At 49.2% G+C, this 27,045-nt stretch overlaps 2 protein-coding genes and 1 long non-coding RNA gene across 5 annotated transcripts in view; 2 read left to right on the forward strand and 1 right to left on the reverse strand.

The window, feature by feature from the left end:
• Positions 1–3,367: 3,367 nt before the first annotated feature.
• DUSP15 (dual specificity phosphatase 15) lies at positions 3,368–12,841 on the reverse strand. Of its 3 annotated transcripts, none has more exons than XM_015149276.3 (7): positions 12,263–12,841; positions 11,518–11,551; positions 9,355–9,437; positions 7,241–7,290; positions 6,196–6,270; positions 4,865–5,036; positions 3,368–3,970 (listed from the first exon to the last, which is right to left on the reverse strand). In XM_015149276.3, the coding sequence occupies exons 1-7, from the start codon at positions 12,281–12,283 to the stop codon at positions 3,698–3,700; spliced, it is 708 nt and encodes a 235-aa protein (XP_015004762.2). In that variant the 5' UTR covers positions 12,284–12,841; the 3' UTR covers positions 3,368–3,697. The 3 variants fall into 3 exon arrangements, with proteins under 3 accessions (XP_015004762.2, XP_015004765.1, XP_015004764.1); XM_015149279.3 differs by lacking the exon at positions 12,263–12,841 and adding an exon at positions 12,106–12,207; XM_015149278.3 differs by lacking the exon at positions 12,263–12,841 and adding an exon at positions 11,994–12,197.
• Positions 5,957–7,779, forward strand: LOC144332058 (uncharacterized). The gene is made up of 2 exons (XR_013399776.1): positions 5,957–6,128; positions 6,852–7,779. It is a non-coding gene; the product is annotated as an uncharacterized LOC144332058 (long non-coding RNA).
• A 9,386-nt stretch (positions 12,842–22,227) lies between the features above and the next one.
• TTLL9 (tubulin tyrosine ligase like 9) overlaps positions 22,228–27,045 on the forward strand; it is a 63,581-nt gene continuing 58,763 nt past the window's right edge. The window contains exon 1 of the mRNA XM_077951419.1: positions 22,228–22,308. Within this exon, the coding sequence (XP_077807545.1) occupies positions 22,294–22,308 (15 nt within the window). The 5' untranslated portion in view covers positions 22,228–22,293. The remainder of the gene's footprint in view (positions 22,309–27,045) is intronic.

A 27,045-nucleotide genomic window follows, 5' to 3' on the forward strand; every position in this document is an offset into this window, starting at 1 on the left:
ATGTAGAGAAGATTACCCTCAGTCCTAGAGGCCAGAGAGTGGCCCAGGGTCACACAGCTATTGGTCAGTCCCAGTACCGGGGCCACTTGTGTCCAGAACCTGCCCAGTGCTGAGCGTCTCCAGTCCCCTGTCCCCTTACCTTGAAGAGTGCTGAGTCCTGCTGCGCCTGGTAGCCCTGCTTGGCTATGTGCTTCCAGGGGATGCAAAAGAGGGTCTTGTCCACATCCTCCCAGCGTAACCCCATGTAGCATCCACTCTCAATCTGTGCCACCCCAGTCCCAGAGGCGCAGGGGACCTCTGGCTCTGCCATGGGTCACCTGCCATCGGGGACCTTTCCTTCCTTCTGGCCATCAGGGATGCAGTGCTCAGGGGGCCAGGTCTTGGGCTCGCAGTGGCTGGATCCACGTGGGCCTGGGGACTACAGGCCACCTGGATGATGCTTGGAGGCTATGAAAGTGAAAGTCTGGGTGGGCAGGTTTCACTTTGTCTTTTGTCCCCTCTCCTGGGATGCCCTTTCCTTTTGCCTCTCCCCATAGCAGCCTAGCCTGGAGGGCGTTGATCCTCTTTTATGGGGCGGCAGGAGCCGCTGTGGGTCACAAGACCCACTCAACTTGGGTAGCCTGGGCTCTGCAGGTCCCAGGAGGCGGGCCCCCACTAGCTTCCAGAGACACAGCTTTGCCCCACCCTACAACTGTCACCTGCTCTTCCCAGCCCACCTGCAAACTTGTCAGTCTCTTTCCAGGACCTGGACTGTCGAGGTTGGAAAGGCAAGGGCTTCTCAAACTAACTCCTGCCAGAACTGAGAGGTAGCAACTTGTTTCAAATGCACACTCATGACCTCCATCCCAGACCTGCAGAATCAGACTTTCTGGGCAGGAAGCCCAGGAAACCCACATTGTAATGAGTTCCCCCATGAGGTTCTGATGCAGGTGGTCCGGGGGTCACACTTATTTCCGTAAATATTAGGAGTTCCCACTGACTGATTGCTCATCACAGTGCTGGGCCTGACTAAACACTTTCCCGCAGTGTCTCAATTGGTTCTCACAACAGCTTATGAGGTTGGTATAATGCCCTGTTTTAATGTTTTTTTTTTTTTTTTTTTTTGAGACGGAGTCTCGCTCTGTCACCCAGGCTGGAGTGCGGTGGCCGGATCTCTGCTCACCGCAAGCTCCGCCTCCCGGGTTTACGCCATTCTCCTGGCTCAGCCTCCCGAGTAGCTGGGACTACAGGCGCCCGCCACCTCGCCCGGCTAGTTTTTTGTACTTTTTAGTAGAGATGGGGTTTCACCGTGTTAGCCAGGATGGTCTCGATCTCCTGACCTCGTGATCCGCCCGTCTCGGCCTCCCAAAGTGCTGGGATTACAGGCTTGAGCCACCGCGCCCGGCCGCTGTTTTAATGTTAAGACTGAGCTCAGAGAGGTTAAACCCTCTAACAAGGTCACAGGACTAGTGGGTAGTGCAGCCAGGAGCCAAAATGTGTGCCCCACACTGCCTGCCGACAGCTACACCTGCACTTCGTGGATTCTTGGTGGGGGTCTCTGACCCCCAAAAGTGAATGTAAATTTCATGTCTATGCATTTTTTTCTGGGGTTTGCATCTTTCATTAAATTGTCAAAGGAGATGTGGGATATGAAAGAGATCAAGTTGCTCAGATTGCTCCATTCCTTGCTGTATTCATGGAACTGAGGCTCTGAGAGAGAACGCCCCTCACTCCCTGCCCCTCTGCACAGCAGTGGGCACAGAGCTGGGCACCTGGCCAGCATTGACCAGAGACTGGAAGCATTGTTCCTGATGTGTACCTGCTAGGAGGGCTTTCTTCGTGCTCCTCCTTTCCTCCAGCCCCATATTCCAGTAGCCACCTGGCTCTTGAAGCATCTGGAAGGATTGATCTGGAACATCAGATCAGTCCTATAGATGATGGGGGCCATGGAGGCTTCTTTTTTTTTTTTTTTTTTTTCCAAACAGGGTCTCGCTCTGTCGCCCAGGCTGGAGTGCAGTGGTGCGATCTTGGCTCACTGCAGCCTCCGCCTCCATGGAAACTTTTAAATAGGGGAAGACACCATCAGAGATAGAAGGTGTTTTAAATGGGGCATCTGGTTGCCATTTAAACTAACCAACCTGGAGGATGTGGGCTCCCTGCACTCTGGTAAGTCCAGCCACTTTGCTCTTCACATTAACTGTGAAGGGAAAGACCCTAACTCATGACGGTAGGTAGTTAGGAAGTAACTCCTTCTGGTTTTGGAGGCTACTGGCAAGGAGGTTACGAACTCATGGCCTTTCCCTTAATGTCCTGCCTGCCTGGAATGCTTCCCCCAGATAACCAAATGGTCCACTCCCTCACCACCCGGCGTATTTTTTATCTGGTATCTTCCCGACCGGAATGGCAGCTACCTGAAAGCAGAGGTTTTGCTCATTGCTATATACCGAGGGCCGAACACAATGGCTGGCACACAGTAGGTACTCAATGGACATTTGTTGCATGAATGAGGAGTAGGAAGTTGGGGTGGCAGCTGAAGGTTATTTTGTCCATCCCCCAACTCCAGTGCTGGAATCGGTGCCTCCCCGGCAGCCCTGAGCACAGTGGTTTGTGCATATTAAGAATCCCATACAAGGGGCTATTGGGTTATAGCTATTTTCAATCCCTCTCAACTTTGGGTATAGTTTTGGAAATATCAGCTGCAGTGACTTCTACTCATCCTCAGAGCCAGCTACTGCTTTGATGGGCAGCCCTGGCCTTTAAAATCTTGGCAGGAAGGGTCATTCCCACTGGCTGGGGGTGGAGCCTCCTTGTCAGGAACCTCCCAAACCAGAGGAGCTACTTCCTAACTACCTGCCATCGTGGGACTCAGACTGACTAAGCTAGCGTCCAGCTTCCCCTGCTCTGGCTGTGTGTGCTCGGGCAAGCTGCCTGATCTCTCTGAGCCTCTGTTTCCTCCCTGAGGATTAAGTAAACTCATGCAGTAAAAGGTCAGGATGAGGGAGGCACTACCTTATCTTCCTAGCTAGTATTTGTGCACAGGGATGGGAAGGGAGTCGGGGAGCGGAGGGGCCACTCAGGGTGGAAGAGAGGGATTCAAAAGGTGGCAGGAGGTTCCGAGATAAGGAGGAACTCAGGCCTTGTCAGGCGGGACACGGTGGCTTTGGGAGAGATGTATGTTGGGTGGGAGAGGGGAGGTTTTAGAGAAGGAGGTGCGGTCCCAGGAGGCAACTCCGCAGACTACAGTTGCGGGAGGGTGGTGGGCTCCTCAGGCCCCAGGGGATGCAGGCTCCCTCGCATCCCCTTTCCTGCAGGCTGCTGGCCCGTGGCAGAGTCCCGCTGGTGCTGCCTTGCCTTCGTTGAATGACTGGGAGGCACTCGGACAGGCAGCTTCTTCTGTGTCTCTTTAATACCCTCCAGGCCCGTCCAACCCTCCACTCCCCCTCCCTCCCCTCCCGCCGCCTTTAAGGGTGGGCCCCCTCCCCCAGCCCACGGACTAAGGCACCAGGTGGCTGCAGCCGGCCGGCCCGGACACAGAGACGCACAGGTTGGGGATGCTGACTGCAGACGCGGATGAGCAGGGCGGGCGAGGGAGGCAGGGTTCAGGCCGCCGCGGGGCTCCCCCAGCCTCTGGGCCCATCCTGGGGGGCGTGGAAGGCGCCGACAGCCCCCGAAGGCAGCCAGTTGGGAGGAAGTGGGGAGCCACGGCGGGACTGCATCCTCACTTGCCGCCCTTGCGGGACAGACACCGAGGGAGGCACGAGAAAGTCTGCTTGACGCGCGCCAGCAGCGGCAGCGGCCGGTGGGCTTCCCGGGGCGTGCGCGGCACCAGGCGCTGCAGGGTTCCCTCGGAAGCTGCGGAGTGCGGCCCAGTGGAGGAGGCCGAGGTCGCAGAGCCCTGCCGGCAGCGCTTGCATAGCGGCAGCAGCGCGCGCAACTCCTCCTCGTCGCGGAAGGGGCTCTCGCCGAAGCGCTCCTCCAGTTGCCGGCGAAGCTTGGGTGGGCGGGTGAGGTGGGCGGGGTCAAGGCCGGCCGCGGGACGGGGTCAAGGCAGCCGGCCCCGCCCCCACCCTCCCGACCTTCGCCCTTCTCCGAGCGTCCCATACCTCGCTGAGCCCCTCCCTTCCTGAGCGTCTTCTTTGCCTCCCGTCTCCCGGGTTTCCATCCCGTCACTGAGTTCCTCTTCCCTTCTAGGAGGCCCTTCCCTCTCCCTGACCCCTCTTCCGCCTTTGACACTCCCGTTTCCAGACCTGCTAAATTGACCCCAGGCGCCCAGCGGGATCACTCCTCCCTCTTTGCACTTCTGGGTAACTCCTCCCGCTTTGCACCTCTGTGCTCACAACCCCATTCCCACAGGTTTCTTCCTTGCCCGACTCTTTCCCAACGCCGTCCTGCAGATAAGCCTCTGGGTACCGCCCTCAACCTGCTGAGAGCCCTCCCCCTCTCATCCTTTGTTCCCAGGGAAGCTTAGTTCCTGACATTTCTACGTGGCATCTGCCCAAGAGGTATAAGAGGGAAACTGCTGTGGTCTCATCAAGGACACAGGGGTGGAGTAGGACATAGTTCTCCCCGATGGGGTCAAACACTCAAATCCTTCAGGTTCCAGCCAGGTAGGGCAGGCAGTGGGAAGTGCTGGAAGACCTAGTCAAATGGGAGGGCCCGCACTGATCTAAAGGCATTCAAATTCTACATTGAAAAAGAAAACACCTGGCTGTCTGACAAAATACACCTAGGAGCTGGATTAGCTCAAAGGCCATGAGTTTGAGACCCTAGAAAAATCCGGGTCTGAGGCACAGGCTAAATTTGTTCCAATCAGTGATCAGTTTGAGTGGGAAGAAGGATCTCCCACCCATGGCCCAACCCAGCCCTTGACCCCATCCATCCCTACCTTCTGGGAACTGCCCCAGCCAAACTCTTCAAGCTGCTGCCTAAAGCCTGGGTTGGGGTTGGCGATGGGCCGGGTGGCCTTGATGGCTTCAAGCACGTCCCGCCAGCCTAGCCCCGTCACAGTCATCACATACGCCGTCACAATCGTGGTGCTGCGAGAGATGCCTGCAAAGCTGGGATCCCCGACAACCCCTCAGGCTTCAAGTAAGATCCAGTGTCCTCCATGCCCCCCATGCACCCCACCCTGCTTCAGCTCTCCCACCCTTGCCTCCTGAGCTCCAACCATAAGGGACCTGTCAGGACTTGCCATCCCACCTCCAGGCCTTTGCCATGCTGTTCCCTCTGCCTAGAGCACCCCCTGGGTTCTCCCACATCAAAGGCCTGAGTGAAACACCATTCATTCAGTCAACAAATATGTCCTGAGCATCTGTTCTTTTTCAGGCACTGGGAATGTAGCGGGTATAAAACAGACACGGTCTTTGCTGTCCTGGAGCTTACAGTATGGCTGGGGGGACAGACATTGATCAGAGAATCAATTCCAGGTGGTGATAATAGCTTTGAGGATGAGTCTGGGGGCTAGGAGATCCACATAGGAAGAGGTATTAATCTATAGGTGGAGTGGGGTTAGAGAAGGGGTTCCCAAGGAATAGACATCAATGAAGTTTGAAAGATGGATAAGGGTTACTCAGGAACCTTGTGGGCAGTGTGTACAAAGACCATGAGGCATAAGCCTTGTAGATTTGGAAGATGGGGAGGAGGTTAGTACAGCTGGAAAGGGGAAGGAGGGAGAGGGTGGGAGATGAGACTTGGGAAAACAGCCTCGTTGCTGGGCCTCCAGCAGAGCCAGCCTGAGCCTGGATAGGATGGGCGCTCAGCGAGAAGTTAAGGAATGAATGACATCAACTGAGCAAGGGGCACCTGGGAAGACCCAGAATTCTTGTCTCCCAGCTTGGGGTTCCTCACTGCCCTGCACCATCACCTCCAAGGCCTGGAGGGGAGGAGAGAGGCCCAGAACTACTGGAGGGTGAACTACTTGCATGACCTCACTATTCCTCCCAACAGTCCCGTCAGGTCAGCTTTCTTTCTTTTCCCCATTTTACAGATGAGGACATTGAGTCTCCGAAAGAAACAGCTACTTGGCTATGGCCACACAGCTCATAAGGAATAGAGCCCCGGGTTGGCCGCTCTCCAATGAATGGTGGGCCCTCAGGCACTGTGACAGGCTGGAGAAGATCCTTCACAGGTTCAACCTTCCCATAGGATGAGTATGTGTTCAACAGAGGGCACAGCCACTTCCTTCCTCCCCCACCTTACCCCCCAACCTTGACTCACCAGTGCACAAGGCAGTTCCCCCCATTAAGGCGGCAGCAGTGGATGAAGTTGATACATTCTTTGAAGTGCTTTTTGCTAGAGGAGAAAGCAATAGGGTAGGGAGCACTGTGGAGCAGATCTCTCAGGAGTTGTTCCACCCCCACCCCAATTACAGGATAGCAAGGGACACAGAGCACTGGGTTCCCCAGGTCAGCCAGCACATGCAGTGAATAGGGGCCAGTACTTAGCATGAGCTGGAGGTGTGTGTGTGTGAAGCAAGAATGGTGGCATTTCAGGCAGTGAGAGAGGCCAGTCAGGGCCAATCTCACCATCTAGGCAGGAGCACTCCTCCTGTGGACCCTGTTATCATGATGGGTTTATTGTGGCCTTTCAAAGAAATGGGTGGGAGGAAATACAAGGGTCCCACTCCTCTGGGGTCTGCAATCAGAGCACCTGGGCACAATGACGGGCAGCAGCGGGCTGGGAGCAAGATTCCCAAGGGGCAGGACTGTCTGCCTGGCTCCATCCCAAGCGGGGACGCATGACTATTGATGTTACAAACAAAAATCCCATTTTCTGAGCTTGGTTATACTTCAGGCCCTATGCTAGATCCTTGACCTCTGTCATCTGATCTTTGAAAGCCTCCTTGACTCTGATCATGCACTCTGGATTTACAGGTGAGGCTCAGAGAGGGGAAGTGATTTGTTCAAGGTCACACAGCAAGTAAATGGCAAAGCCTGGCTGGAACCCAGATGTCTTAACCCCAAGGCCAGGAACAGACTGAACGTGACCCTTTCAAATCAGCCGGTGTAGCTGGTCCCAAGGTACAGAGTGTCTTTTTCCCATTTCATACTGATGAGACTGAGGCTCGGGGAGGTCGAGAGTCTTGGCCAAGGGCATATCACAAGGGCATGATTGAGACAGAGTCAAACCTGGGACTGGTTGGGCTGACCACCTGTGATAACTTTCTGGCCTGAGTACTTTGTCCTCCTTCAAACCCCCTCCCCTTCGCCCACCACAGGAGGCGGCTGTCTGTCCATCTGTGGGTCCATCCAGGGGAACTTACATGGGTACCTCAGGGGTATCAGCCACCGGGATGCGAAGGTAGGTGATATCCTACAAGTACAAAATACACTCAGGCAGGGGACCTTGCTTGCAACCCTCCCTGACGCTGGTCTGAGCTGCCCAGGCAGGGCATGACCCCAGCCCAGTTCCTGCCCCTCTCTGGCCCACCGTGGTCCTCTCTGTCCAAAGAAAGTAGTCATCTCTGAGGCCTCCCAGCTGTGACCACTTGTGATTCCTGAACCTTCTAAGCAGATGGTGTCTCCTAACCCCATCAGCGACTTGGGCATGAGGTCTTCTATCCCTCCCAACAGGGACCCAGGAACCTTTATCAAATCACCAGGAAAGGGCTACTTAAAGGGACTCCACTCCAAATGCAAATTACAAAATTACTTCGTAAAAAAGGTAAAGCAGATTTGATTATCTTGAAGAGAAACAAAAATCATGAAAACAAGTATACATTTCATGAATCCTGGTTATAAAATGATGTGCTAATTGTGAGAATAATCAAGGAATAAATTGTCAGGATTTTTTTCCAACAAACTTGCTGTGATGTCCTTTGTTTCCTGATTAGCCATACAATATCATGAAGATTATTTTTGCCCGCCTCCTGAGGACCTCCTTGCTTTTCTCAAGAAACCGTCTTAACATTTTGATGTTCAAATGGATCTTTTCAGGGGCCAGGCCCACCACTGGCAGTAACTAACGGACCACCAGCCAGGTTTTCATTTATCCATGGCTTTGTGTGAGATTCCAGCCCTTCTCTCACTCACATTCCCCAAGGTCATGACATCCTGTATCTTTGGCAAAGTTTGCAATTTCACTTTGCAACACATTTGGCCTTGGGTTTGTGTGGTGCTATCAAACCCTGCCTGGTAAATGCGCTGATGGAGCGGGAGGGAGGAGAGATGCTCGGGAGAAGCAGGAAGGGCCATAGGAGCAGAGACTCACTGTGTAGACTGTCATTTCATTAGTAAATACACTCATGACTTGACAACCTTCCCCATGCAATCTAGTGACTGTTTACTCCAAATACTCCCAAACGAGGCTGCCCTAGGAGGCAAAATAAGACTCCAATGGCCTGGAAATTTCTTCTCTGAATGACATTGAAAATCGTAGATTATTGGAGGTTGCTGTTAGAGAATATCAAATCTGACATATGGGAAAACTGAGGCCTAGAGAAGGGAAGGACCTTGGCCAAGGTCACACGGCAAGTCTATGGCAGAACCGGATCTTCGTTTCAGATCTCCAGGACCTTTTCCCACCCATGGTTCTTTCTCTCCAGTGGATGATACAGACTCTAATAGATAAGGGAGAAGAGGCTCTGTTCATGGGATAAGAATATGATTAACTTTGTTACAGTATCAGTTGTGATTTTTTGGGCACCTATTTATGTAGTTCCCAACCACTCAGTGAAGTGGGTACTGTTACAAAGTTCCCATTTTACAGATCAGACAGCTGAGGCTCAGAGGGGGCAAAGTCCTGTCTGCAAGGTCATAAAACAAATAAACGGTGAAGATGTTCCTGACATAAGCACGTGTAGTCTGGATTTATTACTTTCCTCTGCTGGGTCCTAACACCCTCATGCCCCTTTCCCAGGAGTTGATAATACCAGCACCAACCGCTCTAGAGGGGACCACACTTTACAGTGTGCAAAGCACCTTCACTATCTTGCAGTCCCTGTGCATCCTCACAACAGCCCCCTGGGGGCAGACAGAGCTGAGGGATCGAAGCCCTAGAGAGGTGAAGTCACAGTCCAAGGTTGCATAGCAAGACACAGAGCCCAGAGTCATCCGTTTGGATTCATTCATCCAGTTGGGCCATGGGAAGCCCATATGGGGGCCATTTTAAGGTTCAGTGTGAGACTTTGGTGCTAGATGGCCTGTGTTTGTACCCCAACTCCTCAGCTTCCTGGATATGTGACCTTAGGTGAGTTAATTGACCTCTCAGGGCGTCAGCTGCCAAATAGGGATGATAATGTAAAATGGCCCAGTGGTGAGACCAAATGAGTTAACATGAGTCAAGAAGGAAGCATAGCACCTAGCACATAGTAGATATTTGATAAACGGGTCTGCACCCTCCCACCCCGCATAGCCCTGGGATGGGGGTAAGAAGTACCTGCAGCAGAGGCTGGGGTGACTCATGGATAGAGATGATGTGTGTGATCTTATTCCGGCCCAGCTGATCCAGGTCTTTGGCATCTGAAAGAAACAGGATGTTTGAGCCAATCTGGCTGGCGTAACTTATTTGTCCCTGATGGCCAAGTGCGGAGGGAGCTCACTGCCTGCCCAGCTCTCCCCCTCACCCCACCACTCCACCTTGGCCCACCCTCTGCTGGCTCCCTGATCCTCTTGCTTCTGAGGCACATGCAAATAACAGTCCAGCATCTCTCCATCCTTGCTCATGCTGTTCTTTTCATCCAAAATACCCTTCCCAGGCATATTCTTTGACCCAGCAATTCTACTTCTAGGAATCTTGTCTACGGAAGCACTTGCTCACACAGAAAGCCGTGTGTGGAGGATGATGTTCTCTGCAGTCCTGCTTATATCACAAATAGTTTAAACATGGGAACAACCTAGTGTTCATTAAAAAGGGACTGTATGATTAATGGTGTAGGCATACTTTGGCACAGCATGCAGCCATTAAAAAGAGTTATATATGTTGATGTGCAATGATGCCCACAATGTATTTTTAAGGATACAGAATAAGCTTCCACTTTTATTTTAAATATTATGCCTTTATCTACAAAGATATATGAACAAGGGATGTACCCGACAGTGGCCCTCTCTAGGGGCTGCATACCCAGCATATGCAGACCTTTTATATTCAGAATAAATAACACATGTCCCCTCTGTCTCCATTTCCTCATTCGATGAGCATTTACCGAGTGCTAATCATTTGCATACTTTGGCTGGGCACTGGAGGTCTGGGGCCAGCTTCGTAGCTCCTGCCCTTATGGGGCCTGCACACTTACAGAGGATTCAGACCTTACTTGGCCAAATACTCACAGAAATCAATGTGGCATGAGCAGCTGAGGGAGCTCCCAGGAAGGAAGGAACCAGAATTTATGAGGGTAAAGCACCTGAGCCCCTCCCTCTCTGAAGCTTTCTCTGACTCTGCAGATGGAAATGATTTTCTCACCTCGGGTCACCCAAGCCCTGGACCAGTCTGCCCCTTAGCATGTTTTCTTTTTCTTTTTTCTTTTTTCTTTTTTTTTGAGACAGAGTCTCGCTCTGTCGCCAAGGCTGGAGTGCAGTGGCACGATCTCGGCTCACTGCAACCCCCGCCTCCTGGGTTCAAACGATTCTCCTGCCTCAGCCTCCCGAGTAGCTGGGATTACAGGTGCCCACCACCATGCCTGGCCGATTTTTGTATTTTTAGTAGAGACGGGGTTTCACCATGTTGGCCAAGCTGGTCTCAAACTCCTGACCTCAGGTGGTCTGCCCACCTCCGCCTCCCAAAGTGCTGGGATTAAAGGTGCGAGCCACTGTGCCCGGCCCCCTTAGCATGTTTTCTACCAAGCATGTTTTCTACCCAAGGTCTATGTTCAGCTGTGCCTGCCAGCCACCAACCTGGAAGCCACTGAGGAACAACGTATCTATACACGGGTGTCCCCTCCTCCTGACTGAAGATTGCGGAAGGAATGGATGAGAGAGTGGGGAATGTAAAGCTTGCCAGTTCACCCCCGCCAACTTCCAGCTCCAGGCTGCCCACCTGCTTCAGGGCTCTGGGGTGTGACGGGATTGGTGCTCATGACCCTGCTCACAAGAGGGCCCAGCCCGTCTCCAGAGACCTCTCCTCTGACAAGGAGGAAGTTAAGAGGGGAAGAGTTCCCAGCTTCCCCGCTGGAAGCAGCACCCCTAAACAGACTTCAACCCAGAACCTCAGGGTCAGAAGAGCCCTCAGCGGCTGGTAGACCTTTTGTGCTGAGGAGGAGGCTGAGGCTTAGTGCGGGTGTAGACTTGCTCAGGTCCACAGCCCAGGCCCGGAGCCCTTTGCTCTGTTCCTTTGGTCTTGTGGTAGAACACTGGGTAAGGCTGAATGGCGGGGAGGGATGTCAACGTCAGGCCCCCATGCTCCCTCCATGTCTCTTCGAGCCTGGGGACATTCACCTGCACATGCACCCCTTGTCCTTCATCAGCTTTTTCCTCCTCCCAGCCTGCAGCCGCTTCCCTACCCCCAACCCCATTCCTGAGATACATGGGCCAGGGCATGAATGGTGGACACAGGCCTGAGACGGGCAGAGTGCCATGGCCTCGGGACAGAGTGGGCAGTGCTCACCAATGAAGTTTCCGAGGTAGAGTCCGGGAAGTACCTAGAGGAAGGACAGGCAGGGGTCAGTGGGGCAGAGGCACCCCCTTCCACCCCCAGGGCAGCTGGGGGGCCCACAGCCCCTCACTGTCCTATGAAGGGTATGAACCTCAGGGCTCAGGGAGCACTCGCTTCCCTTTTGTGGGCCCTGGGTCCTCTGTGAGAGGGGTCTGGGGCTCTGGGGAGGGTAGGCGAGGGGGCCAGTTAACCAACCGAGGGAACCAAGGGAGGCCAGCTTGGGTATAAGAGGGGAGAGGAGGAAGGCAGGTCTTAGGAGGAGAGGAGAGAGGTGGACTTGCAGGGTGCCGGGATGGAAATTTTGGGGCTGGGGAGGCAGAAAGGCAGGGACATGCAGAGGCGGGACAGGATGGAGAAACAGCTCCGGAGACAGCAGGCGAGTCAGCGACAAGGGAGAGGGACACATGCAGACGGAGAGCCGGACTCACTGGGAGACAGCCCGGGAGTGACAGCCAAAACAAGACACAGCGAGAGACACAGAGTCTAGGAGAGAGGGCGGACACAGCGGGGACAGAGACGCAGGGTCAGAGAAGGAGAGACCCGACAGCCGCGGTCTCAAGCCACAGGAACACGGAGATGCCGCCGCACAGAGACCGGCGAGACCAGAAGGTCAGAGGCGGGCGGACGGAGCTGGTCAGCGCCGGGCCGCGGCGGCCGGGGCGGGGGCCGGGGAGGCTGCGCGGGGCCCGCCCCCTACCTTGGTCATGCCATTGCCCATGATCCCGGGGGCGGCGGTCCGAGCGCACCCCCAGCTCGTCGCCGGGAAAGCGATCCGGTCACAGCTGCCCTGACGTCCCAGGCCCGGCGCCTGCAGCCTGGCGGGGAGCGGGGGGCCTGGCGTCCTCGGCCCTGCCCAGCCCTGCCCAGCCACTGCCACCGCCCGCCGACCCCCGGCCCGGGAGGGAAATGGTGGTGGAGCCGCCGCTGCCGCCGCCGCCGCCACAGGCTCCTCCTACCCCTTCGGTCATGTGGGGCCCCCCCTCGGGTCGCGGCGGGGGGCAGGACAAAGCCCCAGTGTGCCGGGCCCACGGCCCGCGGGACAACGGCAGTTTGTTGGGGCCGCGTGGGGCCGCCACCTCCGGAGGTGGGGGCGGGGGCGCTACCCCACCCTGGCACCGGCAGGCGCAGGCTGATGGGGGGATGTCGTCTAGAGCCCCCCGGCCGGTCCACAAACTCCCGTCCCCCTTCCGGCTCTGCCTGGACCTCCCTGCGGGCCCCGGGGCAAAGCACCCAACTTCTCCCGCCGCGGCTTCCAGCAGAAACGTGACGGGGCTGGACTTTGATCGCCAACGGCTCTCTGCTCTTCAGAGTCTGCTTGGAACGTGATAAGTGGGTAATTCCTTCCGATACATCCCCTCCACCCGTGCAGACACCCTACCAACCAGCCATCCTCCTTTCCCATCCATTCTCCCACCCTCTTGTTCACTCATTCACCCGTCCATCTTCCCATCCATACATCCACCCTCTCCTTCCTTCCTTCTACCCATTTCGGCCCCTGGGAGGGATGGTGCCATCTAGGTAAGCTCTGGGACCAGGCACAACTGCCATTAGGTGCCCCAAGAAATCACAGGTGAATGTTGGGGAGGGGTTTCAGGGAGGGTTCCAGTCTAAAGGAGACTACATCAGGATGTATTAATAGCTAGAGGTCAGGGTCCTGGAAGGGGTCTGGAGACCAAGGTTTGAGGCCCTGTTCACCTCTGACCTGCTAGATGACCCTGGGAAAGTCCCCATGAGCCCCAGCTAACCCTATCTGTGTATCTAAGGATGTTGAGGTGAGCCCTTCCGGCTCCCAGGACCAAAGCTGGAGAAAGTAAAATAATCAAGACACTTCCTATAGGACTGAAATAGAAGCAGCTGCACCAGCTTTGTTCCTCCAGCCATCACCCCCACCCCTCAATCTATAGTAGTAGGTGACTGGGGATTGTGGATAGAGAGCAGGACAGAGAGAATCCACAGAGCCCTTTGAAATACAGTGATTGGAGAAAAATAAAACTGTTTCTTTCCTGTTTCTTCCTCCCTCAAGTTCATAGCATACATGGGACTGCCTGTCTCAGCTCTCATAAAAGCCCAGAGTTCTCATAAATACCAAATTATTCAGTAAATACTTACTGAGCATCTAGTAAGAGACTAGGGACACAGCAGTGGGTAGAGATTGTTCCTACCTTCATTAGCTAATGGTCTAGACCAGCATTGTCCAAATGAAGTATAATGCCAGCCACATGTACAGCCACATTTAAAAAGCAGAAACAAGTTAATTGTTGATAATATTTTTATTTAACCCAATATATCCAAAATACCATTTCAACATATAGTCAGTATTCTAAAACTATAAATGAGATATTTTATATCCTTTTTAAATTGTATTAACTCTTCAAAATCTGCTGTCTTTTACATTTACAGCAAGTCTCAATTCAGACAAGTCACATTCCAAACGCTTACTAGTCATATGCAGCTAGTAGCTACATATTAGACATCGCAGATCTAGAAGGGAAGGCAAACAAAGTAAGCAAAGAGACAAATTATTTACAAATGGTCCCAGTTTTCTACGAAGGAAACAAAGCGGACATGGAGAACCTCTCTGAATAAGTGGCATTTGAGCTGAGAGGTGACGTATAAGAAGAACCCAGCTGTTTAAAGAGCGGAAAGCCAGGTGCGGTGGCTCATGCCTGTAATCCCAACACATGGGGATACTGAGGCGGGAGGATTACTTGAGCCCAGGAGTTTGAGACCAGCTTACGCAACATACTAAAACCTCACCTCTAAAAGAAATTTGGCTGGGTATGATGGCTCACATCTGTAATCCCAGAACTTTGGGAGGCCAAGGCAGGAGGACTGTGTGAGCCCAGGAGTTTGAGACCAGCCTGAGAAACATAGGGAGAGCCTGTTTTTACAAAACAAAAACAAAAAAATTAGCCGGGACCTGTAGTCCCAGCTACTCAGGAAGCTGAAGTGGGAGGATCACTTGAGCCCAGGCAGTCGAGATTGCAGCAAGCCATGATCACACCACTGCACTCAAGAATGGGTGACAGAGCGAGACCTTGTCTCAAAAAGTAAAAAATTACGCACACAAAAAAGAAAAAGAGTGGAGAGAGTATTTCCAGCAGAAGGAACAGCATGGGCAAAAGCCCTATGATGGGAGTAGCTTGGCCTCTGTAAAAAGCCAGTGGGACTGCAGTAGAGGGAGCTACAGGAGGTGTTAAGAGGACGGTTGGGGGCCAGAGCATGCAAAACCACATATGGCCATGATTGGGAGTTAAAGTTTTTCTTATCTTCTTCTTCTTTTTTTTTTTTTTTTAAGACGGAGTTTCGCTCTTGTTGCCCAGACTGGAGTGCGATGGCGCGATCTTGGCTCACTGCAACCTCCACCTCCTGGGTTCAAGCAATTCTCCTGCCTCAGCCTCCCAAGTAGCTGGGATTACAGGTGTGTACCACCATGCCCAGCTAATTTTGTATTTTTAGTAGGATGGGGTTTCTCCATGTTGAGGCTGGTCTCAAACTCCTGACCTCAGGTGATCTGCCCGCCTCGGCCTCCCAAAGTGCTGGGATTACGGGTGTGAGCCACCGGGCCTGGCCAGTTTTTCTTCTCTTCTGTCTGATAAAAACCCAACAGGAAAATTTAATCTGGGAGGCCAGGTCATCTGATTTATTTAAGTCAAATACTTTGACCCCTCACTGACCCTTTCCTTTGTGGGGGCCACTGCAGCAGCTCAAGTAAGAGGTGACAGTGCCCTGGGACAGAGTGGGACCCGAGAAGCTGGAAAGAAGGGGATGGACTCAGCATATATGAATATTTTGGCAGGGCAGCTGAAAGGACTTGCAGATTGATTGGATGTAGGGGGAAGGAAGGAATATTAGGATGGCCCCAAGGCTTCCTGCCTTGAAAGTTACTATCTGTGTCACAGAAATGAAAGCAGGGGTCTTCACCAATTCAACACATGTTTATTGGGCACTGAGCTATATGTAGAAAATTGTGTCAAAGATGTGCTGACTTAAGTTTCCCCAAATGCCCGACCCATGGATGGTGTAAAGAAATGCTGATGCTGGGCGTGGTGGCTCAAGACTGTAATCCCAGCACTTTGGGAGGCTGAAGTGGGAAAATCGCTTGAGCCCAGGAGTTGGAGACCAGCCTGGGCAACATGGCGAAATTTTGTCTCCACGAACAAGCAAACTAAAACAAAAAATTACCTGGGTGTGGTGGCACGAACCTGTAGTCCCAGTTACCTGGGAGGCTGAGGTGGGAGGATTGCTTGAGGTTGAGGCTGCAGTGACCTATGATCACAGCACTGCACTTCAGCCTGGATGACAGAAGAGACCCTGTCAAAAAAAAAAAAAAGGAGAGAAGAAAGAAAGAAAGAAAGACGAAAGGAAGGAAGGAAGGAAGAGGAAGGAAAGAGAGAGAGAGAGAAAGAAAGAAGAAAAGAAAGAAAGAAAGAAAGAAAAAGAAAGAAAGAAACCAAGAAAGGAAGGAAGGAAGGAAGGGGAAGGAAAGAGAGAAAGAAAGAAAGAAAGAAAGAAAGAAAGGAAGGAAGGAAGGAAGGAAGGAAGCAAGGAAGCAAGGAAGCAAGGAAGGAAGGAAACTGATAAACGAGCTTGAAGACTAGCTCCTTACCATGGCCCTGGCCTTAGCTCTGCGATCCTAGGCAGGTGAGCCAATGTCTCTTAATTTACCCATAGAGGGGCAATTATAACAGTCCTTTGTACTCCCACTGAGTGTTAAGGGGGAAGACACAAATTACATGTAGGAAATAATTCTTTTAAGTTAAAAGCCCGTATGTGTTATTAGATCTAACACATTTAATATCTATGTACTGTTCAGCCTTTGGAATTATTAGTTAATACAAAGCCCAATCTGTCTTAAATCATGAAATGACCATTTTACAAAACCAATAATAGGAAGATGCTAAAATATGGGTCTCACCCTGTCATTCCCTTGCTTAAAGCCCTTTAGTGGATTACTGTGGTAGACAAAATAACGGTCCCCCCCAAAGGTGTTTACACTCTGTTTCCTTGAAACTGTGAATGTTATGTTACATGGCAAAGGGGAATTAAAGCTGCAGATGGAATTATAGTTGCTAATCTCGGCTCACTGCAACCTCTGCCTCCTGGGTTCAAGCTATTCTCCTGCCTCAGCCTCACGAGTAGCTTGGATTACAGGTGCCCACCATCATGCCTGGCTAATTTTTGTATTTTTAGTAGAGATGGGATTTCACCGTGTTGGCCTCGCTGGTCCTGAACTCCTGACCTCAAGTGATCCACCCACCTTGGCCCCCCAAAATGCTGGGATTAGAGGCGCGAGCCACCGCACCTGGCCAGAATCAGCTGATCTTGAGATGGAGAGATTATGCTGGATTACTCAGAGGGGCCCAACATAATCACAAGGGTCATTATTAGTGAAAGAGGGAGGCAGGAGAGTAGGAATCAGAGGGCATGAGATGACAGAAGCAGAAGTTGGAGTGGTGTAATTGCTGGGTTTGCAGATCGAAGGGGGCCCACAGCCAAGGGATGCAAGTTGAAAAGGCAAGGAAACAGATTATCCTAGAGCTTACAAAAAAACTCAACCTTGCCGACACCTTCATTTTAGCCCAGTGAGACCCATTTCACACCTCTGACCTCAAGAACTGTAAGATACTACGTCTGTGTTGTTTTAAGTCACTATGTTGTGATTACAAGCAGCAACAGGAAATTCATACACTCACCAACACCTTTAGGAAAATGTCCAACCTGCTTAGCATGGCACACGAGGAGGCCTTGTGGGATGTGGTTTCTGCCACTGACTTTAAGCAAGTTTTTTTTCAACTTCTCTGGGCCTCAGTTTCATCATCTATGAAATAGGGAGGAAAAAAAAACCTCTCTGTAGGTCTGTAGTAATATTAAATGAGAGGACATGTTTCAAATACCTAGTAGAAAGACTGGAACACAGTACATTATTATTATTATTACCATTGGCATTACTATTATCACAGAAAAATTGACAGAGTAAGAACCCTTGTCTCTACTCCCTTCACTAGGGCTATGTTTCCACATCTGTGAAAAAGGAAACAAGACCAAACAGGTGTGGAAGTCTTGTCTCTCCCCTCTACTCCACTCTTTCCTAGTTACTGATCTGTGTCGTGCTTTGCTTTCTCTAACTTCCAACTTCGCATATGCTGTTCTCTCTGCCTGGAATGCTCTTCCCATCCTCCTTACCAAGCTAACTCTCATTCCTCCTGGAAGTCTTTACTGACTCCTATTAGACTAGTTTAGAAACCACTATTGTGCATTCCCAAAGCATGCTAAACTTCCTCTATCATATTATTGCTATGGCCTGTGTTGTTTTTCATTGGGAAAAAAAATCTTAAATCCAGGTAAGGATACTTTGACCTATTTGCTTCAATTGTGTTGTTTAAATAAAACAAAAACATTCTAAATAAACTTGAAGTAGTTAAGTTTCCTTTTCTCTCCCCACTTCCTTCACTCTCTCCCCAACTAGTATCATGAATTTAGTGCGTATCTTTTGACAGGCGGGGATACTCACCACTATACTCACAAGGATTGGCTATGGTGCATATCTTTTGAGTCTGTGTTTTTAAACTCTTACTATCTATACATACAAAAGAATATGAAACACACTTTATATGTGTTTATAATTAACACAAATTGTAACCTTTAAAAAACATTTCTCATTCTACAACTTTCTTTTATTCACTCAACAATAGGTTTTGGGAATATGTACATATCGATATAGCTCTGGATCATTCTTATCACTGTATGGTATTTTATTATTAGAATATATTGACCGGCTGTGGTGGCTCACACCTGTAATCCTAGCACTTTGGGAGGCCAAGACCAGTGGATTACCTGAGGTCAGGAGTTCACGACCAGCCTGGTCAACATGGCGAAACCATCTCTACTAGAAATACAAAAATTAGCTGGGCGTGGTGGTGGGTCCCTGTAATTGTAGCTACTAGGGAGGCTGAGGCAGGAGAATCACTTGAACCCGGGATGTGGAGGTTGCAGTGAGCCAAGAGCACACCATTGCACTCCAGCATGGGTGACAAGAGCAAAACTGCGTCTCAAAAAAAAAAAAAAAAAAAGGAATCTATCCCATTTTATTCACCCATCACCCTACTAGTGGACATTTAGATTGTTTCTAATATTTTCGGCGTTATCAAGAACATTGCAAACAACATCCTTATACATATGACCTATGTAGTGGTGTAAAAATTTCTTTAGGAAGGTTGTCACCTTGCACACTAACTACAAGATGAAAGGTATTCCATGGAGATGTGGGCCTATAGGATATTGTCTAGTAGTGGAATCTATAGGCTATTCAGTGGGCCTATAGGATATTGTCTAGTAGTGGAATCTCTGGGTTGTAAGGTTCCACAACTTTATGAGATACTGCCAAATTGCATTCCAAGGTGTGAATAGCATGTAAAGGCTCCCGTTTCCCCACGTCCTCACTAACATCTGACCTCATAAAAAACATTGACATATTTTATTTTTGTATAGTTGATGTATTTCAAATCATACAATTATTTTTATTTACATTTCTCAATTGGCTTACTGGCCATTTGAGTTTCTTCTGCTGAAAATTCCCTATTTATATCCTTTGCCCATGTTTCTTTTCTTTTGTAGGGGTGAGGGTAGGGATGTCTTTTCCTTAACGGTTTGAAGGAGTTCCTTGAGCACCAATCCTTTGTTATATATGTTCTAGATGTTTCCTCCCAGTCTGTAGCTTATCTGCTAATCGGATTTACCATGTCTTTTGTGCAGTGGCATGATCTCGGCTCACTGCAACCTCTGCCTCCAGGGTTCAAGTGATTCTCCTGCCTCAGCCTCCCGAGTAGCTGGGATTACAGGCATGTGCCACCACACCCAGCTAATTTTTGTATTCTTAGTAGACACAGGGTTTCACCGTGTTGGCCAGGTCTCGATCTCTTGAGCTCATGATCTGCCTGCCTCGGCCTCCCAAACTGCTGGGATTACAGGCGTGAGCCACCACGCCCAGCCTGGCAGTTTAAATTTTGAGGTAGTCACAGATCATCTTTTTCCTTTATGAGTAGTGTTTTATTATTGTTTATCTAAGAAGTCCTTTCCCACCCCAAGATAATAAATATAACATGTATATGTCTTAAATATTTGTTATCATATTTATTTAATCCATTTAATTAGGCATCTATTTTTCAACTCTATGGAAAGTAAATTTCTCAGTGCCATTTACCGAGTCCTCTATTTTTTCCCCAGTGATTTTTTTTTTTTTTTTTTGAGACGGAGTCTGGCTCTGTCGCCCGGGCTGGAGTGCAGTGGCCGGATCTCAGCTCACTGCAAGCTCCGCCTCCCGGGTTTACGCTATTCTCCTGCCTCAGCCTCCCGAGTAGCTGGGACTACAGGCGCCCGCCACCTCGCCTGGCTAGTTTTTTGTATTTTTTAGTAGAGACGGGGTTTCACTGTGTTAGCCAGGATGGTCTCGATCTCCTGACCTTGTGATCCGCCCGTCTCGGCCTCCCTAAGTGCTGGGATTACAGGCTTGAGCCACCGCGCCCGGCCATCCCCAGTGATTTATAATGCCACCTCTATTGTACATCAGGTACACACACACGCACACACACACACACTCTCTCTCTCCTGTGTCTGTTTTGAAGCTCTACTCCTCATTGGCTTGGTAGGCAGAGAAGTGTCTCCTTGCCCCAACATATACACATTGTTCTTTTGATTTTGACAAGATTCCTCAAAAATCCTGATTGGACTGGGGAAAATACACGTCTTTCTGATATTGAGCCTTCCCATCCATGAACATGTATATTATTGCATTTATTTGATGTCCTTTCATAATATTTTGTAATTTTCTCTATGAGAATATAAACTCCATTAGGGCAAATGCTCTGTCAGTTTTCCTCTCTGCTGTATCTTCAGAGTCAAGAACAGAGCAGGACACAGAGTAGATGCTTCATAAGAATTTGTTGTTTAACGTCTTTCATATACTTTATGAGATCTGTTTCTACATATCTTATATTTCTGTTGCTATATATTTTTATTGTAGTTTCCAATCAGCTATGGTTGGTATATAGAAATTCAAATGTCATTTTTGGGTTGATTTTTTTTTTAAAAAAAACCTTTAATTTGTTCTAATACTCTGTAGATTATTTGGATTTTTAAATGCAGACAGTTCTGAGGGACATCTATTTCAGAAGAAGAGAAGAATGGATATTGTGTAGGCAACTAGCAGCATCTTCCACACTACTACTGTATGAAGCTAGAAGAGTCAGGTACTCTAGCCCTGGCAGCGTTTGTGGACTTTAAATCTGAAACAAATAGTACAACAAAGCAGGTGTCTGTTGAGTATTCATTTGGCCAATTCCAGTACTAGTAGTAGTATCTATTGAGCACAGGTGCCAGTAAAAGCAACAGCATCCAGTGCTATTTGCAGCAGTCATGTCAGTAGTGGTGTCTGATGTCCAGTAATAATCAGAAATGGCACCCCAATCAAAGTTTCTGCAAACTCTGATTTTGACCATAATTTTGATCAGCTAGACTCCCTGAATTCCTTCCCCATTTTTTGATTCTGATTTCCAACAACTCTGTGACTCATTCAATATCCTACCAATGAATTCCATTTCTATTTCAGTTAATCAAAGATAGTTTTTTTTGTAACCAAGAATTCTGAACAATTAAACTCTCATATTATCTGCAAATGATAACTTTGTCTCTTTCTTATATATGCATTCAAATAATGAAATGCATAGATCTTAAGTTTTCAGTTTAGTCAATTTTGACAAATGCGTATACTCAATATAACCCACATCTTTATTAAGAGAAGGAAATCCCCATCACTCCAGAAAGTTCCTTCATCTCCTTCCCAGTCAACCCAACCTCAGTACTTTAAAAAAAAAAAAAAAAAAAAAGAGCTGGCTGGGTGCAGTGGCTCACGCCTGTGATCCCAGCACTTTCGGAGGTCGAGGCAGGTGATCACGAGGTCAGGAGTTCGAGACCAGCCTGGCCAATATGGTGAAACCCTGTCTCTACTAAAAATACAAAAATTAGCCGGGCGTGGTGGCATGCACCTGTAATCCCAGCTACTCGGGAGGCTGAAAAAGGAGGATCATTTAAGCTCAGGAGGCAGAGGCTGCAGTGAGCCGAGATGGTGCCACTGCACTCCAACCTGGACGACACAGCGAGACTCTGTCTCAAACAAGCTACAATGAGCTATCGCTGTAGTCACTAAAATGAAAAAGATGGACAACATCAAATGTTGGTGAGGCCATAGACCTTAAGAATTAGCGGCTGGGATAGCAAAGGTGACTGGCCGCGTTACTGACTGACCAAGTGACCAGGTGACTTAGTGAATAACTTCTTTAAGTAAGGAAACTCAGTAAATTACATCTGGTAAATTACATTTACCAAAAGCTGACAACTTTTCAGACTCAGCGCTCTTAGTTTAAGGGAAGTGCAGTTGGAGGCGGCGGGGGGCAGAGGCAGCCAGCCTCAGAACGAATAGCCCCAGGGTCGCGGAGAGGCGGGCCTGGGAAAGAAAGGTTGAGGAAGCCGGGGGACCTAGGCTGCCAGGACACCCAAGAGCCTCCAGAGGCTCTAGTGGATCGGAGTCTGCGCACTCCGCCGAGAGCGTGCCTTTGGCTCACCCAATCAGAGCGGCGGATCCAGCCGCTTCTCTGTCGCCTTGGCAACGGGACGCACAAGCACGCGCTGCGAGTGGTGGCGGTTTGGATCTGGCCCGTGGGGAATCGCGTTATGTCGCGACCCAAGGTAGGAGTCAACCTGACCCAGATGCTTTTATCGTCCCTAGAAAAAGGGAGGAAAGCCGCAGAGGGATTCAAAATCGGTTGGGGATGGGTGTTCCCCGCGGAATGGGTAGCGGGGTGGGGCGGGGAGAGGGGGTGGTGTTCTTGCGGAGGAATTCCGGAAAAAGGAAGAAAAAAAGTCAACGAACTTAGAGGAAAGACTACAACTCCCGGCATGCACCGCGCCGCCCAAGCTGCTGCGCAAGTCCAGCGAGCCCGGCCAGCTGGGGGGAAATTTACACAACAGTGGGATTCTAAGCTCCGTGACCCCTGGGGAAGTTGAACCTCAGAATTTCAGATTTCCTGATTTGGCGAAGCCCGCCTGCCCGTCCATCCATCCATCCATCCATCCATCCATCCATCCATCCATCCATCCATCCATCCATCCGTTTATCCATCCATTCAAAACAACGCTAATTAGTGTCTTTTCCCCCATCAAGCTCATTGCTGGTCAAGGGACACAGGTGAATCAGACAAACCTCTGCCCTCTAAGAGGGCACAGACCAATTCCCCCGTTTTAAGAATGGGAAAAATGAAAGTCGAAGAGGGAAAATGAATTACTGTAAAAACCGCTCTCCCCACCCCAACCCACTTTTTTTTTTTTTTTTTTTTTTTGAAACGGAGTCTCACTGTGTCGCCAGGTTGGAGTGCAGTGGCGTGATCGCAGTTCACTGCAGCCTCTGCCTCCCGGGTTCAAGCGATTCTCCCGCCTCAGCCTCCAGAGTAGCTGGGACTCCAGGCGCACGCCACGACGCCCAGCTAATTTCTGTATTTTTAGTAGAGACGGGGTTTCACCATGTTGGCCAGGATGGTCTCGATCTCTTGACCTCGTGATCTGCCCGCCTCGGCCTCCCAAAGTGCTGGGATTACAGGCGTGAGCCACTGCGCCCAGCCTCCATCCTACTTCTTAATCCCAGCTCTCATTCATGAGTGGAACCTTCATTTATCTTCTTTCTTTCCTTTTTTTTTTTTTTTTTTTTTTGAGACGGAGTCTCGCTCTGTCGCCCAGGCTGGAATGCAGTGGCCGGATCTCAGCTCACTGCAAGCTCCGCCTCCCGGGTTTACGCCATTCTCCTGCCTCAGCCTCCCGAGTAGCTGGGACTACAGGCGCCCGCCACCTTGCCCGGCTAGTTTTTTGTATTTTTTAGTAGAGACGGGGTTTTACCGGGTTAGCCAGGATGGTCTTGATCTGCTGACCTCGTGATCCGCCCGTCTCGGCCTCCCAAAGTGCTGGGATTACAGGCTTGAGCCACCGCGCCCGGCCTTTTTTTTTTTTTTTTTGAGACGAGGTCTCACTTTGTTGTTCAGGAGGGAGTGCAGTGGTGTGATCTTGGCTCAGTCGACTTCCTGAGCTCAAGCGATTCTCCTGCCTCTGCTTCCCAAGTAGGTGGGATTACCAGTGTGTGCCACCATGCTCAGCTAATTCTTTTTTAGTTTGTGTAGAGACAGGAGTCTCTATGTTATGTTGCTGTGTTGCCCAGGCTTGTCTGGAACTCGGCCTCAAACCATCTACCGCCTTGGCCTCTCAAAGTGCTGGGATTACAGGCATGAACCACTGCACCTGGTCAGCCTCTTATTTCTTTAATTCCCTCTCCCAACAAAAAGTGAGTTTATCTGCTTTCAGAGTGCCTTGAACTTCGCCTTTTTACTACAATTCATTACTCATGTGACTATTTGTTTAACATCTGTCTTCCTCGCTGCTCTGGGATCTAATCTGACTTGTTCTTCTCCATATTCCCGGTCCTCAGCACAGAGCTAACTACAGTTGATACATATTGAATGACTGTTGAACGACCTACCTAGATGCTCAGCTAAAAAACTGGGACTGTTGGCTCCTCCATCTTCCTCACATCCCACATCCAATAAAAGCCTCCTTCCTCTAACTTTCTGAATATGTCTTGAATTTATTTTTTCCTCTACCTCAACTACTATGCTAATCATGACCAAACTCTCAAATTTTTTTTTTTTTTTTTTTTTTTTTTTTTTTTTTTTTTGGAGACAGGGTCTCATTCTGTTGCCCAGGCTGGAGTGCAGTGGCATGAACACGGCTCACTGAAGCTTCAACCTCTTGGGCTTGAGTGATCCTCCTGCCTCAGCTTCCTGCGTATCATTTTATAAAAATATTATTAAGAAAAAAGAAAACAAACATCTACTGAAATAGTCCCTTCCCATGAACCCAACTGATTCCTTTGAAAGGAAGGACGAACTGCAGGTTGCTGAAGAATGCACAAACTCTTAGCAGTCTACACTGTGAATATAGTTTAGACATGGGTGTAGCAGACCACGTTGGATGAAGGAAAAAAATAGTGGACTACTTCTTTGTGAAACGATGAATTTTGTTTTTGTTGTTGGAAAGGGAAACAAAGGTCTCCTATATATTGACTTAGGACTTTGCGGTTTCTTTCAAATGACCCAGGGGAAATAGGAGTATGAATTTATTTGAACAGGATCATTCATGTCAGCCTTAAGAGAACATGCCGGGATATACTTTGTGTACTCTCACAAAAACATGCCCAGAGAAGGCCAGAAGTCAGAATACTATATGTTCCAACCATTGACCTCATCTCCTCAAGGTGATGGTCGCCAAGACCTCAGCTCCAAGGCATGCTGGGAACTCTTCAGAGGGCTAAGGGGAAATGAGGAATTGGATCAGGCAGGAATGAAACTGGGGTTAGTGGAACCAGCTAAGCAATGAAGCTGATCTCTGGTTAGATGTTCAAAGTCTAATCACAATGAGTAGGCTGGTGTGGCAAACTGGTTTCAGCATGACTGTCTCCACCTGGTGGGTAGTACCAGGGAGCTCAGAGCAGGACTCCAGGAATAGAGCCAGGAATGAAGGCAGCTGGCAGTGTCACAATCCTATGCTCTTTTTGACTCAACACCAACTGGTGCCATTCATGCTACCCTCCATGAATGGCACCAACGAGAAATAAAAGTTCTCTGTTTGTAGCCCATACAAGCAACCAAGCCACTTTTGAATCATTTTCTCAATAAGATCATTTTTAAAAAAAATTCTTGTAGCCTTATCTTTTCTAAATGCATTATTTTAGTGGTTTGGGGAAAGTTTATATCCCTGGGCTGTTTTTTGGGTCAAGATAGTAATAGGACTTCTATCTCAGGCAATATGACAGATGAGATTTCTTGAAAAGCTTATTAACACAACACACTTAAAACTGTTGGCCAAAATATAACAGACATCCTTTGAACTGTGTAACTGACCTGCGTATGTGGAGGGGCAAGGATTGGTAGAAGAAAAATCCCCAAGGGACCACCACCCTAACACAGACACACAGACACACAGGCACACACACACACACACACACACACACACACACACACACACACAGAAGAAAAATAAAAAACAGAATTGTCACTAACTGATTCTGCATTCGTCATTTTCCTTGGGGAAGTCATTGATTGTCTCACAAACAGGAGTTGAAGTGTCATGGGGCCCACTGGGCAAGGAGTTGGAACTGAGACCTCACCATAAAGCTGGACCCTTCAGAGACCCCCACCCTTAGTAAAAGTGTAATTAGAACCAATTTACCCTTCAGCAGTGGGAGACAACTAGGAAGCTAGGCAGCTTCAGTGTAGGGGAAAAAACCTTTCTCCTGAGAAATCTTTTTTTTTTTTTTGTGACGGAGTCTTGCTGTCGCCCAGGCTGGAGTACAATGGCACCATCTCTGCTTACTGCAAGCTCTGCCTCCCGGGTTCAAGCGATTCTTCTACCTCAGCCTTCCGAGTAGCTGGGATTACAGGTGCTTGCTACCACCCTGGCTAATTTTTGTATTTTTAGTAGAGACAGGGTTTCACCATGTTGGCCAAGCTGGCCTCAAACTCCTGACCTCGTGATCCACCTGCCTCAGCCTCCCAAAGTGCTGGGATTACAGGCATGAGCCACTGCGCCCAGCAAGAATTCTTAACCTTAGATGAGTCCTCAGGCTAGTCTGAGAAATGCTAAATAAGATGTTACCATAAAGTTTACTGTTCTTGGGTGCCCAGGCAGATGTAAATGCTAAACATCTCGGAGTCAAACATCTTTGACTCCTATAATGGTCGAATTACATAATAATTACATAATAAAAGATGTTTTAAATGAATTATATAATTGCATAATTGTATAAGAAAAGATGTTTTAAGTAAGTTTAAAAAAAAAAGCCTGTTCATGATAAACCCTCAGAAAACCAGGGAATAGTAGGAAATTTACTCAATTTAGTACAGGAAACTATAGGAATCTACAGCCAGTATCATTCTTAAAAGCTGAAATAGAGAATGCATTCCTCTTATGATCAGGAGCAAGATAAGGATGTCAGCTGTTACCACTTTTAGTCAACTTTGTATATACTAGAGTTTTCACCAGTGCAATAAAGCAAGAAAACTAAATAAAAAGCGTAAATATTGAAAAGAAAGAAGTAAGTCTGCCTTTATTCACAGATGACATCATTGTATCCAGAGAAAACTCCAAGGATTTACAAACTACCAGAACTAATAATTCAGCAAGGGCATCAAATACAAGGTCAATGTACAAAATCAGTTATACTCCTATGTATGTATCAGTTTCCAATTTGTGACAAATTGTCACAAATTCAATGGCTTTTAAAAACACTAACTTATTATCTTACAGTTATTTATTTATTTATTTATTTGAGATGGCGTCTCACTCTGTCACCCAGGCTGAAGTGCAGTGGCACAATCTCGGCTC

The sequence above is a fragment of the Macaca mulatta genome, chromosome 10 (assembly GCF_049350105.2).
Source record: "Macaca mulatta isolate MMU2019108-1 chromosome 10, T2T-MMU8v2.0, whole genome shotgun sequence".
NCBI lineage: Eukaryota > Metazoa > Chordata > Mammalia > Primates > Cercopithecidae > Macaca > Macaca mulatta.